General features: G+C 55.3%; 1 protein-coding gene across 4 annotated transcripts; it reads right to left on the reverse strand.

Annotated features, from left to right (window-relative positions):
- Positions 1-600: 600 nt before the first annotated feature.
- On the reverse strand, positions 601-25439 carry IKBKE (inhibitor of nuclear factor kappa B kinase subunit epsilon). Of its 4 annotated transcripts, none has more exons than XM_058540189.1 (22): positions 24892-25439; positions 24226-24315; positions 22179-22297; positions 21342-21482; positions 20809-20938; positions 19648-19829; positions 18978-19138; positions 17961-18071; positions 17470-17649; positions 16679-16875; positions 15848-15912; positions 15669-15760; positions 15457-15543; positions 11263-11332; positions 11029-11141; positions 9226-9302; positions 6605-6644; positions 5772-5873; positions 4376-4472; positions 3499-3611; positions 3245-3316; positions 601-1409 (listed from the first exon to the last, which is right to left on the reverse strand). In XM_058540189.1, the coding sequence occupies exons 3-22, from the start codon at positions 22263-22265 to the stop codon at positions 1376-1378; spliced, it is 2151 nt and encodes a 716-aa protein (XP_058396172.1). In that variant the 5' UTR covers positions 22266-22297; positions 24226-24315; positions 24892-25439; the 3' UTR covers positions 601-1375. The 4 variants fall into 4 exon arrangements, with proteins under 4 accessions (XP_058396172.1, XP_058396171.1, XP_058396174.1 ...); XM_058540188.1 differs by having other exon boundaries at positions 11263-11338; positions 24892-25438; XM_058540191.1 differs by lacking the exon at positions 21342-21482 and having other exon boundaries at positions 11263-11338.
- Positions 25440-25767: the final 328 nt, after the last annotated feature.

Below are 25767 nucleotides of genomic sequence, written 5' to 3' on the forward strand. Positions count from 1 at the left end.
GCTGCATTCCTCCGTCCTCTCCCCTGGCCCACCCCCGCCAGGCTGACTGGGTATTGCAGCTCTAGTTAGGAGAGGGCTGGAGGTGCTGCAGGGGAAAGACTAAATTTGCCAACAGTTTGCCCAAATCTGAATGCCTTACCCAGGCACCATTCTAGTTTCTAGACAAATGAGGGAATGCTCAAAACAACCCATAGTAGTGCTCAAACCCAGTAGCTAGGACACAGCCTAGGTTTTGAACAGTGGTGGGAGATGGGGGGAAGGAGTAGGCACTTTAGATGGTGGATTTGAGGTTAAAAAAAAAGGCAGACCTTTTTTTCCCCAAGTTCCAGGTCCCTTATACAGCTCGTAAAATGACAGGGGCAGAAGAGAAGGAATGGGAAGGCAAGCCCTCCCAGCAGGAGCCATCTTCCTTAGGCTGTTCCCCGAAATGAGGGCCCATTTAGGGGAAAGGCAGGATCAGGAAGTGATCGGTCCTGCCTCCACTTCCCAACGCTCCACCTCCCAGGACCTGCTTGGCTGCCAAGCACAAGCAGCCGAGAGCATTCCCCTGCCTCACAGACACAGCCACTCAGAGTGAGAAAAGAAGGCCACTCAGAGATGGAAAAGAAGGCCACGTTTATTCCATTTCTTGAAGGTGCAGGCCTTTATCTCCTCAGGGCTCTGGACGTCCAGGCTGTACTAACTGGCATGGTTGCTGTTGACACCGGCTGGCTGCATGTCCCAGAACCTGGTGGTGCCTCAGAGAGAGGAGGAAAAGGGTCCTGGGACACTAGCATCTGGCCTCCATCGCCCATTATCTCAACCATAGGCTCAGCCAGACCAAGGGTAGAAGGAAAATCAGGCCATGGAATGCCTGGGCTGGGTGTGACCCTCAGAAGTCACAGGAGAGAGGAGAGGGCTTACGTTCAACGTGAACACCTTAGGAGGAAGGGAGACTAGATTAGGTCATTCGACCCAGCACTGGGGAAACCCCAGGAGGCATCACCCCTGTTCCCTGAGGAATGAAGCCCTGTAAACCAGAGGGGGTGGGTGAGAGGCCTATGGGAGCCTCTTCTCCCCACAGCCCAGCCAGGTTCAGTTGTACCGGCCAGGGGACAGGGGACGGAGGAGCTGCAGCTGAGCCTGCCTCAGACCCCAGGTCAGCCCGGCAGGGGTCCCGACAGCGCTGGCCTGGTGTCGCACGCCCTGCTGTGCCGCCTCTGCAGAAAGGCAGTGGAAGGTAATGCTGGTGACATCTCCTGGCTGTCGGCCAGGAGGGAGGTAGGCTGATAAGGTGGGACCAGATATCTTCCTGTGTTGAGTCCCACAGTGCAGGCAGGAGAGCAGTGTTTGAATGATTCTAATGCTTCAGGATGCCCCGCGCGTGCCATAGAGCTCAGACGTCAGGAGCCGATGGGACCCTACTTAACCTGTAATGAAAGGCACAGGTTAGCTTCTCCCACCAGGTGGAGAAGCCTGCAGACCCCACCCCAGGGCCCAACACAATCAACTTTCAGGAGCACTGAGCCATTCAAGTCCTCAGTTCTCCTCTTGTAGCATCTTTGTCCCCAACAAGAACTCCCCGCTTCTGGTTCCTGACTACACATTAGAATCACCTGGGAAGCTTAATTCATCCCCAACCTCAGGCCACATCTAGAGTCTCTGGGCGCCAGACCCAGCCGTCTGCACTTTGAATAGCTCCCCTGGTTAATCCAGTGCAGCCAAGGGTAGGAGGAGGGAGGAGGAATTCACATGGGTTCCTTTGGCTCTGAATTCCTACAACTCTGAATGAGGAAGCGAAAATTCACTAAAAGAAAGTTTTGAACTATCTGTAAATAGACTATATATCACAGCAAGAAAAATTTATGTCAGCACTAAAATTAGAACTTCCTGCCCATGAGGGCTGTTTTGGAAAGTCTTTCCAAGGAGCTGTCGAATGTCCTCTCCATGGGTGTTTAAGAGGATGGATTCTCTCCTTGCTGGAATGGGACATGGAAGAGATGCCTCCTCAACCCAAGGGCCCTCAGGGACTCGGGACAGCCACAGCCCTGCTCCTGGTGTCCCTACCTCCTGGCTCAATTCCCCATCCCAGACTGGGTGACCTCTGGGGAACACCTACCAGTCAGTGAGTCCTTCCCTCTGCGCCCTCCCCTTCCAGGCACATTCCATGTCTCTGACTATTTAACCCCTACGTTAGCACCTCAAGGGAGGATTCATTATTCCTATTTTACAGGGGAGGGAACTGAAGCTCAGAGGGAACAAAGCTCCCACCGTCACTCTAAGGAGCAGAGTCAGGAGTCAAATCCTGCTGGAATCTCTGCGGACTCTTTCCACCATGACCCTGGTTCCCAAAGGGGTAAGTGACAGAGGTAAGGATGATGGAGGGATGTGGGGGGTGCGTACAGGCATAGTGAGTGGATATGCATGTGAACAGGCCCACTGACCTTCAGGGCATCCTTGATTCTGAGACTGTGTCCTTCCTTCTCTTTGGAGTTGAAATGTGCTTTATGAAGTGGGACTACTCGGTGGCAGGGTTTTTTCCCCTTTCAGATGTGTTTATTTGGTTTTATGAGAAGCTGGTCACTCTGTTGTTCTCCAGTTTTCTTTTGGGAACTTTACTGCTGCATAAAGTCTGTAAGTCTGAGCCCTGTTGCCCTCCCCCCCCCTCCAGTGCCCCTCACCCCCCGAGAAGGGGATCTAATCGGGGATGACCAGAGTCTCTAACACTGGGCTTGCAGCCCCAGTGGCCCCATGAGCAACCGCGTGAGGGGCCGGAGAAGCCCAGGCCTCAGGCAGGTCACTGAGCTCTGTGCTCAGTTTCCTGGTGCTTGACAAGGAGATGCAACAGAACCACTCTGAGGATGGTTGTCAAGAAGGAAGGAGGCGGTGAGGCATCAGGCAGAGTCCTCATTCATACAGAGCTGGGCACAGTCACAAATCCAAGTGCTTCTGAGCCCCCATCTCTGACTGCACTGAGAATGGCCTTAGCATCAAGGTCAAATGGATTCTCTTTTTGTACATCTAGCAACGGCTAAAATTAGACGAAATTTTCATCTTGGAATGCACTATATTCTCAACACTGTAGTGTAAGCCTACACCTTGAGAGGACAGAGACTCACCGTGGACAAGGCCGAAGCTCTGACGTGACTGTTGGGAAAACGGACACCTGTCCTCAAGCCTGCATGGGCAGGTACAGGGACCCTGCGCCCCGAGGCAAGGGCAGCGTGAGGACCAGTCCCCCCAGCACACTGCGGGGGCTCCTTACCCTTCGATGATGCGGTTGTTGTCCTGGAGGTCAAAGGCCAGCAGCTTCATCTCCTCGCAGAGCTCCTGCATGCTGTCCAAGGCGGGGCAAGAAGGGCACTGTGGCTGCGGCCAAAGTCACCCTGCCCCGAGGCCCACCACCAAGCCGCTCTACTTCTGCCTCCCAGGCCTCAGGCTCTAAGTCAGCACCCAGGCCTCAGGCTCCTCTCACCCCTCCTTCCACACATGCACACATGCCCCCTCTCTGGCACTTACTGGAGAACTAGGTCTTTCAGTGCAGGGCTGGGATAGGGAGCTGAGGGGGGTGGTGAGGCCTGAGCCCCCGTCGTTCTGTCCTGGAGGAGCTGGTGAGATAGGCGGTCAAGAATCTGAAGGGAACCACACTTCAGTCAGAAGGGATGAGCCAGCAGGGGTGTTTCTTTGTAGGGGAGGTGTGAGGAAGGGTGAGAAAAGGGTGATGGCCCCAGCCCATACCCCTGGAGCACCCAGAGCCCTCAAGCCTTTCCCACAAGCCCCTCCTTCCCATGCGGGCGGTGCAGCCAGCACAGCCACCTTCACTGCCTGTGCTTGGATCTAATGTCCAGACTGCTGAGTCCTCCTCGGTGTCTAAGCCACAGCTCTAATGACAAAGTGTGGGCCAGGAGCTGCAGAGAAGTGGGGTGGGCTGCGAGCACGCCCCGGGCTGGGCAGGGAGAAGGAGCTGCAGCGGCTCTCTCCTAGAAGAAGCAGTGCTTCTCCGTTCCTGTTGGCAAAGCAGGCGGCTTCTCAGAGCTGCCTGTGTCTTGGCCTCTTTGCAGAGAGCAGATCAGAAGACCAAGAAGAGTTCACGTCGCCTCTCTCAGAAGCCTGGAGCCTCCCAGGCGTCATGGGGCATGAGGAAAATGTCCCAACATTCTGGAGGCTCTGCCCTTGCAGTGACCTTCAGCCTGAGATCACCAGGAAGTGCCTCTCACTCTTTCTGTCCTCACCTCAGGGCACATGTGTGGGTCAGAGACCCCCAAACCACACCAGAGTGCTTGGACTTGGTCAAGGGCAGCTCTACCCAGCGGCAGGGGACTGGCCTGAATGCCCCCAGGGTGCCTGATTGACCTGGCTCTCCTCAGCCGCCCCAGGTCCCCGGAAGTTCTCGCACCTTGCTGAGGCTCTCCTGGGCTCCCTGGGCTTCTGTGTTACAGGCCGCCACGGAGCAGCCCACCAGGCGCAGGTGGTTCCTGGTCTCATGCGCCACCCTTGAGAGAGCAGATCAGTAATCAGAGCCAGCTCACTGACTGTTACCAGGGCCCACCCAGCTGTCGTTCAGGGCACCACACAGACACAGAGGAGAGGCTTTCCAGATGACAGAGGCTGGAGCTGAAGGGTCCCAGGCATGTGCCTCCCTCACTGCCTCTGCCCTTCCAGGTGTGCCCTCGACCCTCACCTGTCCCATTCTTACAGTGAGGCTGGTGAGGGTCCCGGCAGACCCCATTGGGAGCTGCGGACATGCGTGTGGCTGCAGCCGACACTCATGCTGGTTAGGACAAGCCCGGGGCCAGTCAGCCTCCAGAGAGGCAGAGGACAGCCCACAGGGGCACTTACTACGGGAACTGCCCACACTGCCATTTCCAGAGCAAGTCAAAGTCAAAACTCATGAATTCTCCTCTCTCTATGAGTGGAGGGCGTGAGCAAGAACTTTTCCCCATTGCACAAAACCAGCGTCCCAGGAAACAAGACCCAGGGCCGTTGAACCAGTGGTTGATTTTCAACCCTGATTACACATTAGAATCACCTGGAGGCACTTTTAAACTACTGCTGTCCAAGCCAACTTCAGACCAATTAAATCAGAATTTGGGGTGGGTTGGGGGTGGGGGAGCCAGGCATTGGCGTTCTCATGTGAGGGTGGGTGGGTGCTGGGGCCTCAGCCCCATAACAAGCGCACAGGTCACAGGCCTGGGAACCAGCAGCACCTGAGAAACTGCGCCCCCTTCTCTGAAGGAGCCAGTACTGTGCAACTGGGGGAGGAGGACTGCCTGGGAAGGGAGGACCCAACACTCCTACAGGGGCAGCGTGAGAGGCCTCTGTGCAGGGGCCGCTGCCTGCCCCTGCTTCCCATGACCATTTGTCCTCATCCCAGAGGGACCGTGTGTTCTCCCTAGAGAGGGGGCCCCCCAGCACAACCAGCTGGGATGGTGGGAAGAATGCAGATTTTAGAGGCAATCTTACCCACATACTAGTCCTGGGTCTGCTACTTACTAGCTATGTGATACTGAGGAAGCAACCTGAGCCTCAGTTTCCTCATCTGTGAAATGGGGTGACAGTATCTACTGCATAGGGAGATATTATGGGGTTAATAAGCTCATATGTAGAAATCACCCAGCAGACTGCCTGGTCCACCAGGGCCACAGAACCACCCATTTCTTTGCCTCTGTTCCTTTACTTCTACCTCCTCTCAATCAGTGCTCTGCACAGCTCGGGGTGTCTGAAGCCTGGAAGGACCAGACCAGGAAGGGCCCTGGGGTCTATGAGCTCAGGAGGGAGGACCAGACCATTACCTCATCCGCTTGCCGTGCGTGACCAGGGATGTCTGATACTTCTGCACACACTCCTCCTGGAACACCTGCAAGAGCCTTTTGGCTAAATGGCTAAAATTCACCCTGAAAAGACAGGGAAACCGAGGCAGAACGCTAAGCAGCCAGAGCCACCTGAGCACAAGGCTCATATCCCTGGGTCTCCACCACCTAAGTGCCCAGCCCCGGGTCCACAGCAAGGCCACCTCGCCAGAGGAGGAGGACATGATGCTCGCACACGCCATCGTGGAGATCAGAGGGCGGCCACCAGCAAGCAGAGCAGAGATGTGGGAGAAGGTCAGGGCGCCCCAGAGAACACACACACTCTCCAGCTCAGTCCCCAGAAGGAGGGAAGGAGAGGCGGTTATGGGAAGTGTGTGCGTGTATGTGTGTGTGTGTGCACGTGTACAAGGGGTCAGATGTAGAACTAGGGGAGTGAGTTCCCAAAATAAGCATTAAATCAGGGAGGGCCTCCTGGAGGATGAGTGTCCAGGAAACAAGAGCAGAGGGACGCCCAGAGGAAGCTCAGCAGAGCTCCGAAGCAGGAAGTGGTAAGTGGTACATCAGTGAGGACAGTGGGGGGAGAAGTCCTACAACAATCTTGTTCACCCCAGAAGTAAGTCCAGTTACGTCAAGACAGCTTCTGAGAGACCTCTCTCCAACTCAGCCCTCCGTCTCCTCCCTGGCCTGACCAGCCTGCCCCAGACATGGCCTGGGCTCAGGGCCCTTCTCCACTTCTTGGCCGGCGCAGAGCGCTGCCCTGCCCTGCTGACGCCCACCCTCCTGCTCACCCGCCTGCCCAGGGACAGGCCACTCACTTATCCAGCTTGTGAATCTGCTCCTCGTTGTAGCCAAGCCCTGAAGGAAACAGATAGGAACAATGTCACCTGTTCATCAGTCAACAAAATGGAATGCCACAAGGGTCGGAGGTCAACTACAAAGATGAGGACAGCCTAGCTGGGGCCCTGCTCCTGGGAGCTCCCAGCCCAGTGGAGCCAGCAAGGACAGGCGTGAAACAAGCACCCAAGACACTGCCTTCGGAGGAGGTGGGGCCCATAGAAGCGGCAGAGAAATTGCTACAGGGCCCTGGGGCAGGTGAGCCCACAGTGTAGGGTGAGGGGTAGGTACCTGAGGAATGCTTCAGGTGGTGAGGGTGGATGGGATGGGTCTTGAAGGATGCTTGGTCAGCCCGGCCCCTCGTCCAACACCCCTCCCGGAGTGACTGATGCCTTTGGCCTATAGGCCCACCCTTGAATATTCAAGCTGCAGACAGAGCCACCTGGGCTCCACAGCAAGGAGCTGGAGAAGCGGGGCTACCACCCTCTACCCCCGCTTCCCGGCCTAGCCACTTTTGCCAGAAGGGCTGAAGTCCTCTGGGCCTTGGCGGCCTCCTGAGCTCAGTGCACTAGGGAGATGCTGGCCCTCCTGGGCTTCGAGGGAATGGGCCTCTGGGTTAGTGGCTTCCCCAAGAGGACGTGGAGCAGAGGGTTGCCTTGCTGCCCACTTTCCACTCCCCTCATAGCAGAATCCCCTTCTTGGGCCCTCATCCGGGCTGTGCTCTCAGCCAGCACTTGTGAAGTCCAAGCTACAAGTCCCAGCCCTGCCTCCCAGTAGTGGGGCTGTAGGCCAGTGATGTCACCTCACCGAGTCTCTGTCCTCATTGTCATATGTGACGCCTAGGACAGTGTGACGGTAGAGAGAGTGCCTGAAACTTCCTGAGCACTCTCAGAATGGCATCTTTCAACACCCAGATGTTAGCAGGCAAGGGTTATTCCTCCTGGTTCATTTTTAATTTTAATAAAGGACTCTTGAAGACCAATAGAAATGAAACTCTTTGAGGCTATAAAATGGGGTAGTTAAAAGCAGCAGCCCCAGATTGCTTGGGCTACTTCACCTTCGGTGTCTCTGTTTCCTCATCTATCAAATGGGGAGGGTAACGGTGTCTAGAGCTTTTGTGAGCACTAAATAAATGAAGAAGAGGAGCAGCCCGCAGGACAGCGCCCAGCAGGTGGGAGGTGCTCAGAAGGGTAGTGATGAGAGGATTACGGAATCCAGTGATGGGGGCAGAGACGCCTCTGAGGTTCTCCTAAAACCACAGGAAAGGTCGCCAACTGGGTGTCAGGCCAGCCTTGCTGAGCCCAAGGCCCCACCAGCTCCGAGAGCAGGAGAGGCTCGGTTTTCCCGCCTCTGTGCTGCCCTCCACCCCCTCCCGGGCCAGACCGTGGGGCAGGATTGAGGCTCCCAAGGAGAGACCATCTTCTAGATCCGTATGTCCAACACAGCGGCCACCAGACACAGGCGGCTGCTGAGCCGTGAAGTGTGGCTAGTGCGACCAAGAAACTGAATTTTTATTTCATTTAATTAATTCAAAATTTAAAACTGAAGCAGTATAAAAATTTTTTCCCCATTAAACACAGCTTTGTTGTTTTGGTAAAACTACCTACTTTGTTAAAAAGTCAGCTTCCAAATAGAGATGCTCCGTAAGTATAAAATACACTTGGGGTTGTGAAGACTTAGCACAAAAAAAGAACGTAAGATCTCTCTTTAATAATTGTGTTTATATTGATTACGTGGTGAAACGACAATCTGGATATATTGAGTTGAATAAAATATATTATTATAATTGATTTCACCTGTTTATTTCTACTTTTTGAATTTTGGCTACTAGAGAACTTAAAATTACCTATGTGGCTGGCTTTGTATTTCTATGGGATAGTGCTTCGTAGATACTCGAAGGATAGAGGAGAACTTGGCAATCAAGCCCAAGACCTTCAGTGTACAAATTCGAAACTGTTTGGGGCGTGGGTGGGGGAGATGGTCAGTTGCTGACCTGTTAGCGCCCCAACCCCAAGAGTCACCTGGGGCCTCCTCGGGCTCCCCCAGCCCCGGCCCTCCCCTGGCTCGACCCTCCCCTGCCCCGTCATAGCAGTTGCCTCAGGCAAGCAGCTTCCCATCCCTGAGCCTGTAAATGAGCTGCCCCTGCCCATAGGGTCTTGGTGAGGATTAGTAGATAAGGCAGCAAAGTGCCTACCAGTGACTCTAACTGATATTTCCCCAGATGCTCCCTTTCTGGAAAACCTATTTTAGTGAGACAAAGACAAAATGGATGGGGAAACACTCCTTAAACGGTCAAGTGCCCTGCAAAGCTGAGGGGTCTCTTTCAAGGGCCACCTCTTTCATAGCACCCAGGCTCCAGCCCGCTGTGCCCCCAACCCGTGTCACGTAAGCCCCCCACATGGCAACAGGCACAGGTGTCAAGGCTTCGTGTCCCTCACGGGACCCTGCTGCCCCCTGGCTCCACACGGCGCCACCCACGTAGTGGGCCTCCAGCAGCAACACCGCATGGAGTATTGACAAATAATCGGAGGATTAGAGAAAAGGAAGGGAGAAGGGAGGGAGGGGAAAGCAAGAGGAGTGTTTTGCTCTCCCCACAGCTCACCTGGCCTCATCCTGGATTTCTTGAACTGTTTGTAGATGAGGTACATCTTGTCCACACAACACTGAATCTGCTGGATGCTGCGGGCAGGAGACAGAGAGCAGGTGATGGAAGCATCAAACGGCACAGAGTAAAGGGTGAGGGAGGGGTGGGATGGTAGTGGGAGGAGGGGAGGGGCTGTCTTCCTGCAGAAGGAGCCTCATTGCCACAGTTTTGGGGGCCATCTGGGAGTGGGGGTGACTGTCCTGTCTCGGGTTTGTTTGAGGTGCCTTGTGGCCAGCCAGCCCTCTCTCGTTCTCATGTTTCTTCTCTTTCTCAGCTGTAGGCAGGACAGGCGACAGGGGACTGGCCTGTGCTGCACAAGAAGGCTTGAGGACAGACTCCGGGAAGGAGCCTTGGGCCCTGAAACATAAGGGTCGGGCTGTGACAGCTGGGGGTGGGAGTGGAGCAGAAATTTCTCTTCTGGTCGCCTGGAAGAGGTAAAAGTAGTGACTTCTTAGTATACCCAATGCCTGGCACATGGAAGGAACTTAAATTGACACTCCTCGTTTAAAACAAGAGCAAATCAAAGGTCCTTGGAGGCAGGGGTGTTGGGGGGGATGATCTCTCAAGGACCTTCTGCCTGGGGTTTAGGGTCCTTATTGTTTCTTCCTTCCCCTTTTCAGGCTGGATACAAACACTTTTTTGAGATGTTGGGGGAGTGGGTTCTTCCTCACCCTCAGGCCCATCTAGCTCCACTCCCTCCCTGCAGCTCCTCCCAGTGACCCTGTCTCAGTGATTTCTGGAGCTGGACTCTGCAGGTCCCTGGCGCCCGCCCTCCTGAGAACACGGGGTGGACAAGACCCCAGATTCCAGCCTTTACCCATAAAGGCTCCGGCCAGATGTTCGGAATTCAGAACCGTCTTGCGATTTTAGAAAGGTAATTCAGAATACATACACTATATTGGGGAACACCCTAGCTGGGTCTGAGCCACACCCACTCATCGGATACACTCAATCTTCAGAGAACCACAAGAATATCCACCCTAAGTGGGATCAATAAGGGCTGTAGAGCCTCATGCAGTTTAGGTCAGGTTTCGCAGACAAAACAATTAAGAAAAACCCCCACGGTTTTCAGAGCTTTTTGAATTCGGAATTGCGGCCCTGGGTTATGGATCCGTATTGGCACTGATGGCGCACAGTCGGTCCCGAGAAGGCCCGTGCCCTGGTCAGAGCACAGTGCACGTCAGGCTGTGGCGTGGGTGGGACTGCTATGTTTGTTAGAAGGGAGAACAGGGATATAAGGTTGTAAATCACTGGGGCAGGCCAAGAACATAGGCTTCGGAGGTCAGCAGACCTGACCGCTGTCATTTGTCATTTACTAACTGTGACTCAGGGCAAATTCACCTCCCTGAGTGACTTCCTCGTCTATAAAAGGGGCATCAGAGTAGTATTGTTGCTGCTTTGAGGACTAAATGAGATGATATAAGTGGGAGGACCTATCCAAGGGTCTGACACTGAGCCAGGGTTCAGAAGAGAAGGGGAACTAAATTATTCTTTTATTTAGGACTACTGCACCTGCTAAGGTTTGTAATTCACTCTGTGAACTCCCAGATGGGGGCAAGACTCCAGATCCTTTTCTCCCTCTGGCCAGTCTCAGAGGAGGGTCTCACGCACTCCCAGATCCCCCACTACCACCCCCATGCCCCGGGATTCTTGCCAAGATAAGGGAGAAAGCAGGCCAATTCCTAAAAAGGCTACTGGACCTTTTGAGCTGTACACCCCCGCCCCCACCTCCACCCCACCAAGAAGGAAAATCCCACAGACCTTCTGTCCTCATGTACCTGATCCCGGTTCTTCACCAGCTCAGAGCTCAGGCTGCTCAGGCTCATCTGGGTCTCTGTGATATTGTGGGAACACCTGGAGAGGACCCCAGCCAACTGTAAGGCAAAAAGGCAGACCCCCACGGGGTCCTCAGCTGGAGGCTCTGATGGGCAGCCTGGCCGGACCTCTGCCCCCCAGCTCTGCTCCTGACAGCACCCTCCTCCCAGCCTCACTCACAGTCCGCAGCTGGGACCGCAGCTCTGTGGCCCTCTTCAGTTCCTGGATTTCAGGCATCCCAGCCACGCTGCTGAACCTCAAGTGAAGGACAGAGAAAGGACACATATGGGGGATTAGGAGGCAGAGAGCTCCGTAACTGCCTGTTGGGCACAGCACATTAGGGACAGCCTTGCTGGCTGTGGGATGTCTGGGGAGTTTCGTGGTTGGGAGAGAAGAACCAATTTGAAGAGGCCCCTTACTCACCAAAGTTGTGACCTGGCATGGCATTGCAAAGAATAAAGATTGCAGTGGATTGAAACAACTTGAATCTATGAAAACTCCTGAGTCCATGATGCAAGGCAGCTATTTATTTTCCTTACTAGGAAAATTTATAACTAAAGGAAAAGAATAAAGTTCCTTTCCAGTAGAAACTGTATTTCTTGATAACCAAGAGCTTATTGATGAAGGACAAGCTGTGTTTTATAGAATACTAGCCAGTAATGTGCCAGGACTTGGAATATTAGCATCCAGCTGCCTCCAGTGAAATTATTCATTTGGGCAGGGTGTTGAAATCAACAATGACTGACTAGGGCGCAGACACTTGTGTGGTGCCAAAGTAACACCCCACTGATTCTTTCACAGCGAAAATGCAACTGGACAATAGAGAATCAGGCTGTCCCCACCCAATGGTGAGTGAATATGAAGTGTTCCCAGCATTGTCTATGATGTATCTGGCCAAAAATGTTTCACTTGAATCCATCCATCCTTTAGAACTCTCAGTTTACAGGAAATGCCGGGAAAGGAGAACAAGGCAAACGACATCCAGAGGAAGCATGGATGAGTCCAGAAGGTGGGACAATGGGTGCTGTCCCTCCAAAAAGCCAGTGTCATGAATCGGGGGGCGGTCTGTCTAATTAAAATACACTTAAGGGACATAACAACCAGATACAAAGTGTGGTCTTGGATTGGATCCTGGTTTGGATGAAACCAGCTAGACAAGAAAATTTGGGAGATAACCAGGGAAATTTGAATACGGATGGGTACTAGATGAGATGTGTATTGACATGAGCGAGGAGAGCTCATTAGCTGAGAAAAGCAGGTCATACAACAGCAAGTATAGGAAAATCTCATGTTGGTTAATATAGACACTTGGACAGCTGTAGTAGAAAACTATCTAGAAGGATCTATACTACAGGGAGCGACAACCTGTCTCTGAGTGGTAGGACATGGTATTTTTATTTCATTTTTGCTTGTCTGTATTTTCCAACTTACTACTATTAGCTTATAGTGTTTTTATAACAATAACAATTAGGATAAAAGAATCTTGTGTGTTTTGGCTTGGGAATGGACGGGAGGGGAGGAAAGAGGAGTGGAGAGAATTAGGAATGAAGAGGAAGGCAGGGATGCCGCCTGCTTTGCTCACCATTATGTCTCCACATATAGTAAAGTGTTTAGCACAAATGATTGTTGAATGAATTATTGAACACACGAATGGATTTTAGGGCGTGGACTACTTGATGGCAGAAGAGGAAGAGGCTGAACCACTCCAGCTGGACCGGGGGTCAGCAGGGGTGGTTTGCGTCCCAGTCCCAGCTGCCACACTTATCACCTGCATGATCTTGGGTCAGCCACTTGCCCTCTGCAAGCCTCAGGTTCCTCATCTATGTAATGAGGAGATCAGTCTCCTTAGTGCTACCTAATAAGGTGTTCGTGGGGATCAAACGGGACCTCAGAAAAGAAGGGCTTGATTAGAGAATACATTTATATGAACAGTTTTTGGTGGTGGGATGGGGGAAGCACTGGGGTTCCCTGAGCCAGCCCTGGCTGCCTGAACAGGGCCTTTGGAGGGCAGCAGCTGCTGAGGAGGACCAGGAGCTTCGGGACAAAGGCAAGGACACTCTGCCAAGGGATCCCGCCCTGGGGAGCCTGAGGCAGGGGGAGTGCACTGCGGGAGAGGCAGGTAGCCAGGCTGGGCACTGGTGGCCGCTTGGTGCCGGCTGCTTGGGGGCCTCCAGACACGAAATTCAGTTCATTAAAATATCTCAGATGCCATTGTGGGGGAGGAGCTAGCAGCTTTAGACCTTAGAAAGATCTACAGGTCTGAGGATGTTCAGAAAAGAATGGGATTGCCAAGCATTGGAGCTGGGAGGCCTCAGAGATCATCCAATCCTCTCATTTTGAAAATGAGGAAGTAGAGGCTCAGGTAGGGAAAGGTGACAGTGGCCTGCAGTCAACAGTGAGCTAGCGAAGAGCTTGGTCCTGGCTCTCTGACTCTTTGCTCAGTGCTCTTTCTGTTCTCCATTCTCCTCCTTAGTGGAAGGCTGAAACGTGCTTCAAAGCAGGCGTTCACCTGACCCTGAGCTCTCCGGACACCCAGAGGAGGTCTTGGAGCCAGGATGGGATAGACAGTGGCCAGCAGAGGCCAGGACTCCAGACCTGGGGCCAGCCTGTCACTCCTGCATACACATCCGTCCAGGGCAAGTGGCCAACCCCCCCAAACGCTTTCTCTACACATTTCTTTCCTGCTCAAGCACCTACAGTAGATCCCTACTGGTCATTTTATTGGGGTCTAACCTCGCAACTGGACCCTCCAGGACCTCCGTGCATTCTCCCCTTGCTTCTCCTTCATACCTCTCCAACTTCACTCTGGGATATTTTCCATCATGTGGCTTCAACAAACCTCACCAGCACCTCCCCATTTCCCTGATCACAGCCCCCATCTCTGTCTCTGCATAGGACCTTCCCACCTGAGGTATTCTCTCACATTCTGGCCTTAAAAGCTGCACGTCTTGGAGCAGGCCTGGGGGCATAGCAGTTAAGCTCCTGCACTCCGCTCCGGCGGCCCGGGGTTTGTGGGTTCGGATCCCGGGCACGTACCAACACACCACTTGTCAGGCCATGCTGTGGCAGCATCCCATATAAAGTAGAGGAAGATGGGCATGGATGTTAGCTCAGGGCTAATCTTCCTTACCAAAAAAAAAAAAAAAAAAGCCTGACATCTTTCAGGAAGACCACTGTGCTTGCCTCCACCCATCTCTAGTCTTCCTTCACCCAACCATCCTGTCGCCTGCACATGCCTGGGAAGGGCCATCTCCCCCAGGGGAGCATGAGCCTCTCCCATGCCTGGTGCCACATCGGTCCCTGGAACCTCTTTCTGTGCCCTGGAGGGAGCTCTGCTCAGAGGAGCAGTACTCCTGACTCTGCCGCCCCTTGTCTCTGTCACCATCTGACCTCCATCCCCGTCATCTGGAGATACTCCTCTTCCTCCTCCCCGCCCCGTCACCATCCCATCCGCCCATCCTCAGCATTGCTGCACGAAGCCCCAGGAGGAAGGCAAGATTGCAGGGAGTCAGCAGCTGCTCGGAAACTGCCGGCACCTTCCTGAGGACAAGGGCCGGGGGACCTGAGGTGGGGGGACATCAGGCATGTTTGTCAGTCTCCGCTCCTCTGTCACCACCTGTCTCCTCCTACTGGGAAAGGCTCCAGCCACCATCAGCTTCCCTTGACCGCAGAGCCCCCATCTCCCACCTGTACCATGGCCACGTGCCTTCCAAGATTTGGGGGCCTGTGCCCTATTCTCAGTAGTGCTCTGGCCAATGCAGTCTCCCCTGCATCTCATCTCCAGACCCTCCAGCTTGGTTTCCTCCTCCCAGTCTCTCCCTGTTTCCAATCTATCACCCCTAATTAGCCCAAGTCAGAGGAGGGAGGGCATGGAGTTCCAAGGGTTGGGGCAAGGAATCCTAAGAAGTGAAGACAGTTGAAGACTCAGAGGAAGCAAGAGAAGGAGCGTGGGGGATGAGACCGCCTGGATCCCCATTCTGTGTGCTCCAGGGGTCCGTGAGTGGGTGTGAGTGCTTCTCCTAGAGTCCTGCTCCAGGGCCCAGTGCGGGATGAGCAGTCTGAATCTTCAGAGAGGGGTCTGGGAGGACAGAGGCCCCTTCCTGGGGCAGGCAGGCTGCCTTGGCCCCTGGAGAAGCAGTGTCCCCACATGCGCCTTCCCCAGAGGTGAGGGACGGGGGGGTGCGTGGTACGTGCAGCATCTGGCAGTGTGGGGGATGAGGGACAGGGTGGGAGTACCTTCCCTATTCCAGTATGGCAGGGAAGTCAGGGCACTGTTGGAAATATCGGGGCGAGGAACAGAGAGAGAGAGAAGGGCTGAGGGGGCTGAGCTGACCTCACACCTGCTGCAGCCCCCGCCTGGGGCAGGACACCCACCTCTCGGCGCCCAGGCTGCTGCTGAGGAAGAGGAGGGCCATCCTCGTGACCTCCAGTGTCCGCCTGCATGTGGCCTGGAGAGTCTCCCTGCAGAGGGGAGCCTGAGTCAGAGCCGCCTTCCTCCAGGGGCCCCACGGCAGAGTGGAGGCGGTCTGGGTCACCTGTCCTGCCTGCCCGCCTGGCCCTCCCCACCCAGCCCTCAGGGTACTCACACAAACCAGTGCAGCCCCCGAAGCATCAGTTCCTGCCCAGCCAGCAGGACCCGCGCCAGCCGCAGGGCCTGATAGCCGGCTCCCAACACGCCCTGAAACACACAGGTGGGCACGGTCAGCTCCTGCACCCCCGACCTCTGTGTGCACCCCCCTCCCAGCCACCTGGGGCTACCCCTCACCTTGGCCGTATTGTAATCTGCCTGCAGGTCCACTTTGGGGACGAACTTGGGGATGTCCAGAGCCGCTGCAGATAAAGACCCTGTCTGAGGGGGCTGCCTACATGGCCCTGGATGGGCTCTGAGCTCATCTTTCCTGTTCCCAGCTCACACTCATGCCTCACCACCTGTCTTCCGCCTCAAGCTTCCCAACCTGCCTGGAGCCCCCAGCCTCAAGCCTTAGAGGCACTTGCCGTGTTCTGAGCCACCGCAGCCCCTCACCGCCCCCTTGTGTCCACTTTGGAGAACGACAGCCTCATGTAGAACATAACAGCCCCAGCTCAACAGCCAGAAAATGGGCTAAAACGACTCTCCCACCTTTCATTGTGGATTCCCCTTCCCAGCCTTGGAGACCCTGAGAAGGAGGATGGAATGGCATCATCAAGTGAGAAAGAATGATATTTTTTCTAGAACGTGGAGGACGAAGCTCTGGACCCCTGACCACCTCCCCTTCTCTCCAGCCGACTGGGCCCCTGCTTCTTCCAACTCAACCTCTCTGAGGCTTCCCCACCAATCACAGAGACTGTGGAGAGCATAAATCCAGCTCTCCCTGTTTCCACGGGAGCTCCTTTCACAGCTCTGTGGATGCTGTGAAGCCCAGGGAGGTCAAGCCACCAGCCTGAGTCACATGGCAGGTCAGAGGCATATGCAAAAGTAGAGCCCAGATCTGCCTTCTGCACCCTGTGGGCCCAAAAGACACCCACAAAGAAAATTAATCAATATCTGGATGGCAAACCCATGCCTCTTAGAGAAGAATATGAGGAGAGAAGATCCAGCCTGTGTGGCCCTACTTACGGTCCCTGAAGGCCAGCCCCTTGGGGGTCTCACTGGCCATGCTGAACAGGGTCAGGGGGCTGCTCGCTGTCGTGTGGGCGATGTGCTGTGCTGAGAGGTTGGGCTCAAGGACACAGAGGTGACCCTCGAAGAGGTACTCCTGGTGCTGGGGGGCCACGTTGGTCTGCTCATACACGGCCTCCAGAAAGATGGCTATCCTGGACACACCAGGGGTAGAGGGAAGGAGGGGGAGGGCAGGAAGTGTCAGCAGGCAGGATATGGGGTCGGCGCACCCAAAGCCCAGCTAAGACTTCATCCGTGGAGAGGGTTCAGCTTTCCAGAGGGAGGGGCTGTGTGATTTTCTCTCTTATCAAGGGTGGAGAGACACAGGGTAGAGCTCACATCTTGTAGTGGATGGAGACAGAGTGAGAACAGAACCCAGGAGTCCCCATATCCAGCCTCTGCCTTTGCACCTCTTCTTGTCACATTCCCATTAAAATGCACCTAGTCCCATAAAAGTCTCCAGGAATAAAGTGTTCTATGAGCAATAAATTTGGGAAATGCACAGGCAACACACACACCCCCCTCAGGAGATTTATAATGCATGCTAGCGTTGTCAAGTTTGCTGAATCTCTGAAGTCCAGCAGCAAAGAAGCCCATTTAACTTTAACTTTGTGGAATTAGTATTTTTCCAAACTAAGATTGGACCCAGAAGCTTCCATATCTAAACACCCCACAGAAGGCTGTCTAGGACACGCCCTTCTGCTGGGGAGGAGAAGGGTCTTATGCCTCTGTCACTCGTGCCCACTTACGTGTTATGGGCGTGGATGTAGATGCGGTGCAGGACTGCCTGGGACAGGGAGAAGACATGGACAACGGCTCGCTGCAGGATGTCACTGGTCTCCGCAAAGAACTGGTCGAAGCCCCAGCACTTGGCCTGCTCCACCTCCAGGATGTTGGCCAGAATGGGCACCAGCTGGCTCTGCAGCCCCCTGCCCCCAGGGCATGGAGACTGTCAGGGGCCGGGGCCTAGACTCAGCCTCCTTGAGTGGGTAATAGGGGCATTCCCTGAGAACATCCTGAAGAGCTAAGACAAAGGGGGTGGGTGGGGTGGGATGAGGAGGAATGGCTAGCAAGGTCTTCCAGCATCCAGATAGAACACCCGAGGCCAGAAAGGGAAAGTGGTAGACCTGAGCCCACTACATGTAGGAGGTCCCACGGGAACATGCCTCAGAGGTAGGTCTTAACTCTCAGCAGAGAGAAGGACAACAGCCCAGACTCAGGTCCATGTCTGCCCACTCACACTGACAGCTGGCAGGTGATGGGCAGGGTGTAGCTCCACTCCAGGGGCCCATTCTCCCGCCTCTGGGTGCCTGCAATGGCCCCAGCTGGCTTCTCTGTGGTGATCCGGTACCTGGGGTGAGGCAGGAGCACGTCATCAGGACCCTAGCCCACCACACTTCAAGGGATGACAAACACAGCCTGGAGGGCTCAGAGTGCTGGTGCCAGTCACCCAGCCGCTCCGAGGTGGCCTGAAAAATGGAATCTGAGAGTCCTGGCTCTCAGCCAACAAGATCACCTTGCCTTTGTGCTCCTGGGTGAAGCTCTCTGCTCCTTCCCACTGTCCATTTCCTCTACCCACTTACCTCACATCCACAGCCGGCCTGCCTCCACACCTCTGCCCACGCTGTGCTTGGCCCGAGGAGCCTCCCCTCCCTTCACTATTCGGAGCCTCCCCTCCTTTCAAAGCCCAGCCTTCCCTGACAGCCCCGGGCCATGTCTGTCTCCTGCCCCTTTCTTGAACCTAATGCAGGTTCCACAAGGCTTGGCCCCTGAGCTGAGGGTGGGGCTTCGACCTTCCTGCAAATTTACCCTAAATCTCTCTTGCTCTGAGTGGTGCACTCAGGGGAGCAGCCACTATCTCCAGCTACTTCTGTGTCAGACAGCAGGAACCTGGAAGGACCTGGGACTTGGGATCTGGAGGCTGAGTTCCTGCCCCACCTTTGCCCCTGGCAGGCTCTGCAACCTTGGGCAAGTCTATTTTGGAGGCTCAGTTGAGATGTGGTGAGCCACCAATGGAGGGAGGGCTAACGTGAAGCACTGAACTTAGATAATGGATCATGATCAGTCTCCCATCAGCCAGGGGTACAGTTCAGCTTCTTGTTTGATTGACTGAAACCACGGATCTAAAAGGACTCTGTGTGGGGGGTGGACCAGAGGAGGACCACAGAGTTAGAGGAGGAATAGGAGACACAGCAGGGACCAGCGGGGAGGCCCAGAGCCTGTCCCCCCTCATACCCTGCCCTGTGGCCCACCGTACATGATCTCCTTGTTGCGCCGTGGCCCACCAAAGGGGACAAAGGGCAGGCTGCCGGTGGCTGCATGGTACAGGGTCACCCCAATGCTCCAGAGATCCACAGTCACCCCGAATGTCTTCTGCTGGGGCTTGCGAAGCACCGCCCGCTCATACATGTCAGGGTGCTGCCAGAGAGAGAACCAGAGAGCAGCCATGGAGGGGGAGGGTGGGCGAGGGCCTGCCCCCACCCGTCAGACCCCCTTCCACTGCCTTCTGGTGAAAACAGAATCATCAGAATGCATTTCCCTTGTCATCTCAAAAGTGGGTGTGGCATTTGCTTATTCAGAGCATTTCCATCTGCCCAGCCTCTGCCCTGGGGAAGGTGGTGACCAGTGATGTTCCATCCTCCATGAGGATCAGATCAACGAGTTAACTGCACAAGGGAGGCCCGGGCAGGGAGGCCAGGGCAGGGGGGCCCATGCAGAGGGCCCAGGCAGGCTGCCACATGGCCGTTCCATCTTAGGGAACAGAAGGCATTCTCCTGGTTGGGACGTAGGGGGTCAGATATAACCCTGCCGGACACAGGGGGATTGGACAGAGCACCTCTGAGGAGCACTGAGAAAGTCACAGGTGAGGGGACTAGCTGCAGGGGTGGCCCTCAGCTTGGACAGTGGATCCCCAGCACCCTACTCACCAGGTACTCCTCAGTCCCATAGACCGAGACGAACTTCTCATCGTCATCCAGCTCACGGGCGGCCCCGAAGTCTGTGAGCTTGTAGATGCTCTGCCCCTCCTCCCCCAGGAGGCGCATGATATTCCCGGGCTTGATGTCGCGGTGCACGATGCCGTTCTCCCGCAGGTGGTTCATGCCGGCCACTGGGGCAGAGGGAGGGCAGTTAGTGGCCTGGCCAGGAACAGCCCAGTGTGCAGGGCTCATCTCGGGGGAAGGCTGTCCCTGAGTCCACATAGACAGAGTCCCCACGGGCTGACAGGGCCACAGGGAAAGCAGAACAAAAGTGGGCACAGGGCCGTGGAGGGGCCAAGACAGGAGGTATCAAGTTTCCATCAGGGTTCTCGAGAAACCCTGAGGATGGCACTCGGCCCTCATCTTTTTTATTTTTTAAAATTGTGGTAAAATATACCTAACATAAAATTTACCATCTTAACCATTTTTAAGTGTACAGTTCAGTGGCATTAATACATTCATATTGTCGTGCAACCATCACCACCACCCAGCTCCAGAGCTTTGTCAACTTCCCTGACAGAAACTCTGTACCTAATAAACAATCACTCCCCGTCTCCCTCTCTCAGCCCCCACACCCATCGCTCTCCTTGCTGTCTCTGCGGAGTTGCCTGCTCTAGGTCCCTCATATCGGTGGAATCAGACAGTATTGGTCCTTGTGTGCCTGGCTTATGTCACTTGGCATAATGTCTTCCAGGTTCATCCATGTTGTAGCATGTGTCAGAATTTCCTCCTTTTTTTAAGGCTGAATACTACTCCATTATATGTATAGACCATGTTCTGTTTATCCATTCATTTGTCCGTGACACTTGGGTTGTTTTCACCTTATATAAGGCTATTGTGAATAGTGCTGCAGTGAGTGAACATGGGTGTACACCATATTTAAAATTTTAAATTGGAGTTTTAAACTAAAGATTATCAGAACTAGCAGGAATCAGACACTGCCCCAGGTCTGGACTGGACAGCCTCTCAGGTTCCGAATGTTCTTCTGTGCTTGGATACTTGTTTCAGAAATGCCACCCCACTCTGAGACTCTGCCTCCCGCTGACGGCCGGGCCTGTGGCCGGTCTGAGATGGGGAGGGGCTCCCCGGTGGAGTCAGGGAGGGGCTCACCCACACAACGCAGCACCACCAGGAACTCATCCTCAGGCAGCCCGAAGGCGTTCTCAGGGCTCTCGAGCACGCTCAGCAGGCTCCCACTGGAGCAGTATTCCATCACCAGTACCTTCTGCCGGCTGCCCCCCTGTGGGTGCCACAGAGAGAGGTTTGGGGAGAAAGGCACTTCCCCTCCTCTTCCTCAAGAAGGAGTCGCTCAGACTAGAGGAAAAAGCCCCTATTCTCCAGGTCCCAGCTTCTGGCCTGGCCTTTGCTCCTTGGCGCCTCACACTGATCCCACACACCTGAGCCAAAAGTCACCTCTTCCATGAAGCCCTCTTGGATTAGGCCCTACTTCCTGTCCTGACTGTCCCAGGACGCCTCCCCCCACGCCCTCCTCAGGCATTCTTTACTCCACTCTATAGTGTGCTGTTCTGGCTAACCTGCTGATGAGCATATGACCAAGTCTCTATTCTTATGGGACCTGACTCTTCCCAGCCTGTGAGGGTCGAGGACAAGACCATTCTCCTCTGCCCAAGCACTGGACCCACCGTCTCCTCCACTGCAAAGAGCTTGACGATGTTCTGGTGGTTCAGCTTCCGCAGGACCTCAAACTCCCTCACCTGCACCTCGCGGGGTCGCAGGTAGCTGGCGGTGTTGAAGACCTTCACAGCAACCAGCTCCCCGGATTTCTGCCATGGGGGATAATACAAGTCCCACCCTTGCCCTGGGGAGCTCCCCCACTCCCAGGCCTCTGTTCAGCCTCTCCCCCCAGCCTAACACAGAGATGAGCAAAGACAGCCTGGTTGGGGATGGGGGCTCCCCCCTCAGCTCCTGCCCCTACTCAGAGGGTACACAGCTGGTCTAGCACTGGGAGGTGACGAGGGCTTGGCACACCTGATACCCTGTAGGGGATGGTTTGCTGTTACTATTACTATTGACAGTAACGACAATGGCAGCTAACCCTCCCTGGTGCTGGCAGCAGAGCTGGGATTGGAACCCGTCTGCCTGGCTGCAGCTCTTAAGTACAAGATAACACAGGAGGTCTCATACATTCGATACGGCTCTGCAGTAAGAATCAAGGCAGGATAAAGCTCAAGCCCTCCTCTCGCCTCTGCTATTCCTAGATGTGCTGCCACCTCCCCTGGATGCCGGCTTCGTGTCTCCATCTCTTTCTCTCTAGTTCCAAACGTGCCTGACAGAAGCCTCACCCCAAGGAGCCCTTTTCAGCTCCCACACCTCTGCTCAAACCCATAGTGCCCCGCCCCCCCAGAGTGTGCAGGACAGAGCGCCGAGGCTTCTGTGCAGCCACACACCACCCTCGACGCCCACTGGGGACTGACTGGATTAAGCACTTGTAGGCGTGGGGGGCCAGGGCCACACCCCACCTTGTTTCGGGCCTTGTACACACTGGCGGTGGCCCCCTGCCCCAGCAGGTCGTCCGTGTGCCACAGGTAATTGATGGTGCTCTGCATCTCCTGTCCCCGGCTGGCCGGCCACCTTCTGCCTAGAAGAAGAACATACTGGGGTCCAGGATTCCATCCCTGACTTGGGGTGGACACTGGTGGCCTGATGGGTAGCTGTGCCCAAGACCATCCCATGAAGGGCTCCATGTGGCCATTCCAGAGGCAAGGGGGTAGGGGAAATATGAAGTGCAGAAAGGTTAAGTAACTTCCCCAAAAAGAAGCACAGCCAGTGGGCCCTCAGCCCACAGCCTGCACCTCTCCCACCACAGGACAGTCTACCTGTCCTCATGCCCCAGGTCCCTGCCTCCCCCCTCCCCAGACAGCCCATTCTGCAGAGACAAACCCTTTTCTCTGTCACTTCTCCCAGGCACTGAGAATTCTGAGTTTTTGGCTTCCAAGCCTGGGATTGTCCCAGGAAGCAGAAATAGTGCTTGGAGGAAGGGCCCCAGGTCAGGCAGCGTCAACCACACCACCACAAATCTCCAGGATTGCAACATGAGCCTGGAGCCCCTCCCCATCCACTCGCCGCCGGCCCACCACTTCCTGCTGCTGTGAGCTGACAGCTGCGCAGCCAGCGCGGCCAGGTCAGTGCTGCTTGGGAGGGGAACAGTGCTGCTGCAGAGCTCCCGCGTGTGTGCGTGCGTGCGTGTGTGTGTGTGTGTGTAGGGGTTGGGGGAGGCAGGAGACCATGAAATCCAAGGGCTTAGGAGCCCTGGGGAGGATCTGAAGCCCCTCTACAACTCCATTCCCTGTCTTTGCATCCATCCTCCTCAAAGACCAGCTCCTCTAAGGCAGTTGGCTCCAGAGAGCGTATCCTCAGAAGATAGACCCAATACTTCTCTGAAAAATAGGGCCAGGGCAAGTCTTTACGGGATGACTGGGAGGAGCACAAGAAGGGCCACCACCCCTTAAATACCCTCAAGAAAGGCTAGACTAGATAGGGCTTCTTCCTCTTCTAACATCTCCTGGGTTCTCAACCCCACAGTCACCAGGCCTGGAATCCTCCAGTTCCTTAGCTTTGAGCCTTCTCTCTGTAAACTTTTTTAAAAGTGCAATCTTGAGAATGTCAATTCCTTGAGCCAGAGGCCACTTCAAGATATCAGTGGTCGGTGCCAGCCCCATGGCACAGAGGTTAAGTGTGCGCGCTCCGCTGCTGGCGGCCCAGGTTCGGATCCCGGGGGCGCACCGAGGCACTGCTTGTCAGGCCATGCTGTGGCAACTTCCCATATAAAGTGTAGGAAGATAGGCAGAGATGTTAGCCCAGGGGCAGTATTCCCCGGCAAAAAGAGGAGGATTGGCATGGATGTTAGCTCAGGGCTGATCTTCCTTACACACACACACAAAAGATATCAGTGTTCAATTCCTAGTTTTAGAAAGTGTATTATTAGTGTTTGTGTTTTACAGAAGCACCTGAGGTCCTGAGAGCCTCTCAAGACTGTAATAGCTCAGTGTGAATGAGTTGGTCAGGTCTCCCCCTGAGACTGAGGAGGAATCAGCCAGCGGGCCTGGGGTGTGAGGCAGGGCAGAGCACACTGAATCCAAGGCCAAGGGCCCAGCCCAGGGAGCTAGCTGGTGGGCAGCAGATTTCACTATCTTCAAAACGCTCCCCAGGGCTGGTTCTCAACACAGGCCCTGGTGCTGGGGCAAGGCACAGCTGAAGACCCGGGGAATGGGCAGTGTGGTGCAAAGGGCAGAGCCCTAGACTGTGGCACGCCCTGGGTTCTGCCTCTGGCCCTACCAGGGCTGTGCCTGGATCTGATTGGTGGCAACTCTGGTCAGCTCTGCAGCCCCAGCACAGTGCCTGGTGCACCAAAAAGGGCTCACCGTCCTTCAATGGCAGTTGGATGAATGAGGGTGGGTGGTGGAGCCTGTGAGCCAGCAGCCCCACCCACGGCCTCCTCTCCCTCTCCCTCGTCGTTGTCGTCCTCCTCCGCGTCCCTGGGGCTCCACTGTGACCACAAGCACTTACCTCTCACTCCAAGCAGCCCAGGATCAGGCAAAGACTCTCTCTGACAAGTGTGTGTTATGCTCTCTGTCTGCGGCAAGTCCAGGAGCTGAGCTACACCGGAAAGAGGAGGGCGGATGAGAGGCCCCCCTCGGTGCTGTTCATTCTCTGTCTCCATCAAAGGCCACCGGCCCCAGCTCTTTAACCCTTTCCTGTTTGTCACCCTCCCCCACAGGGCTGGGGGTTTCCAGCCTGATTCCCCAGCTGCTCCAGGAGACTTTCCTCACCACTTCCACTGCCAGGACTTGGGCCTGGGAGAAGGACCCAGGAGAGGGGAGGGCAGGCACCAGAAGACAGGCAGGAGAAAAGTACAGAGGCGGACGCTGAATGCTGGCTTCGGGTGTTGGGAAGCAGAGCCAGGAGGGGAGCGTGGTAGGCAGATGGCAGCTCTGCTCTATGCACGGCCCTCGCTACCTCTCACTGGCCTCCAAGCAGTGCTTTGCAAGGGTGCCCACGGGAGATGGAACACAGGGCACCTGGGGGGCGGGTGGTGGGCAGCAGCCGGAGAGAGACACAGGGAGGGGACATGGGGCTGGGAGAGCCACTGCCCACATGCCTGCACACCCAGCACTCTGCTGCCCCACGTCAGGCTCCCCAATTCCACCCTCCCCCCGAACTCCGCACACTCACCCCATCTCGGCTGTGGGGCATGCAGGCTTGTGGGACTGGGTGGCACCCCCAGAGCTTTCAGGGCTTGCTGTCATTCATGGGCAGTGCCCATAGCATCCTGGTGGCCACGGGCCCCGGGGACCCGAAGACTGGGCGAGCTGAAGTGGCTGTGTGCCACCCCGGGAACTGGGAGAGCTGGGAGCCAAGGGTTTCCTCTCTGCCTCCCAGCGGCCGGCCGGACACTCAGCACTCAGCGCACTCCCGCCGGCGCTCAGCCCTCTCACACTTCCTGATTTCGTTCTTTCGCTCTCTCTCTCTTAAAGAGACAGAGGCAGCCGGGCTGCCACTGCCACCCCAGAAGGAGGGAGAAAGAGGATGCTCTGAGTTCCCAAGTGGAGGTGATGGGACCAGAGTCTGAGCCACAAAAAGGCCAAGAACTGAGGCTGGATGGCTGTGATGGGCCACTCACGGGGTGCTCTTGCAGCATCTGGAGCAGGGAGGTTCAGGCCTCAGTCAACAGAGCAGGTCGGGCAAGTCAACCAAGCGGGAAGCTGCCTGGGAAGACGGAGTTCCCACACCCAGGAGCCCCAGGGAGGTCCAGGACCTATGCCCAGCCACTCCTAGAAGAAATTGGGTCTGACTCATCTTCCCAGGGAGCCCACAGAGGCCGGAGAGCAAGCACTGGAACCCAGGTTATGCCCTCCAGTGTGACTTTGAGCACAGCACACAACCCCTCTGGGGCAGTTTTCTCATCCAAGGCGTGAGGATAGTAACATTTGCTCCATTGGTTGTGCAGATGACGTGGAACAACGTATATGGAAATGCTTGAGAAATGGGAAAGCTCTTTACAGATAGGCATTGGAAGCACTGAGGCCCACACACCTTCAGTAATTTGCC

This window comes from Diceros bicornis, chromosome 4, assembly GCF_020826845.1.
Source record: "Diceros bicornis minor isolate mBicDic1 chromosome 4, mDicBic1.mat.cur, whole genome shotgun sequence".
In the NCBI taxonomy this organism is placed as follows: domain Eukaryota; kingdom Metazoa; phylum Chordata; class Mammalia; order Perissodactyla; family Rhinocerotidae; genus Diceros; species Diceros bicornis.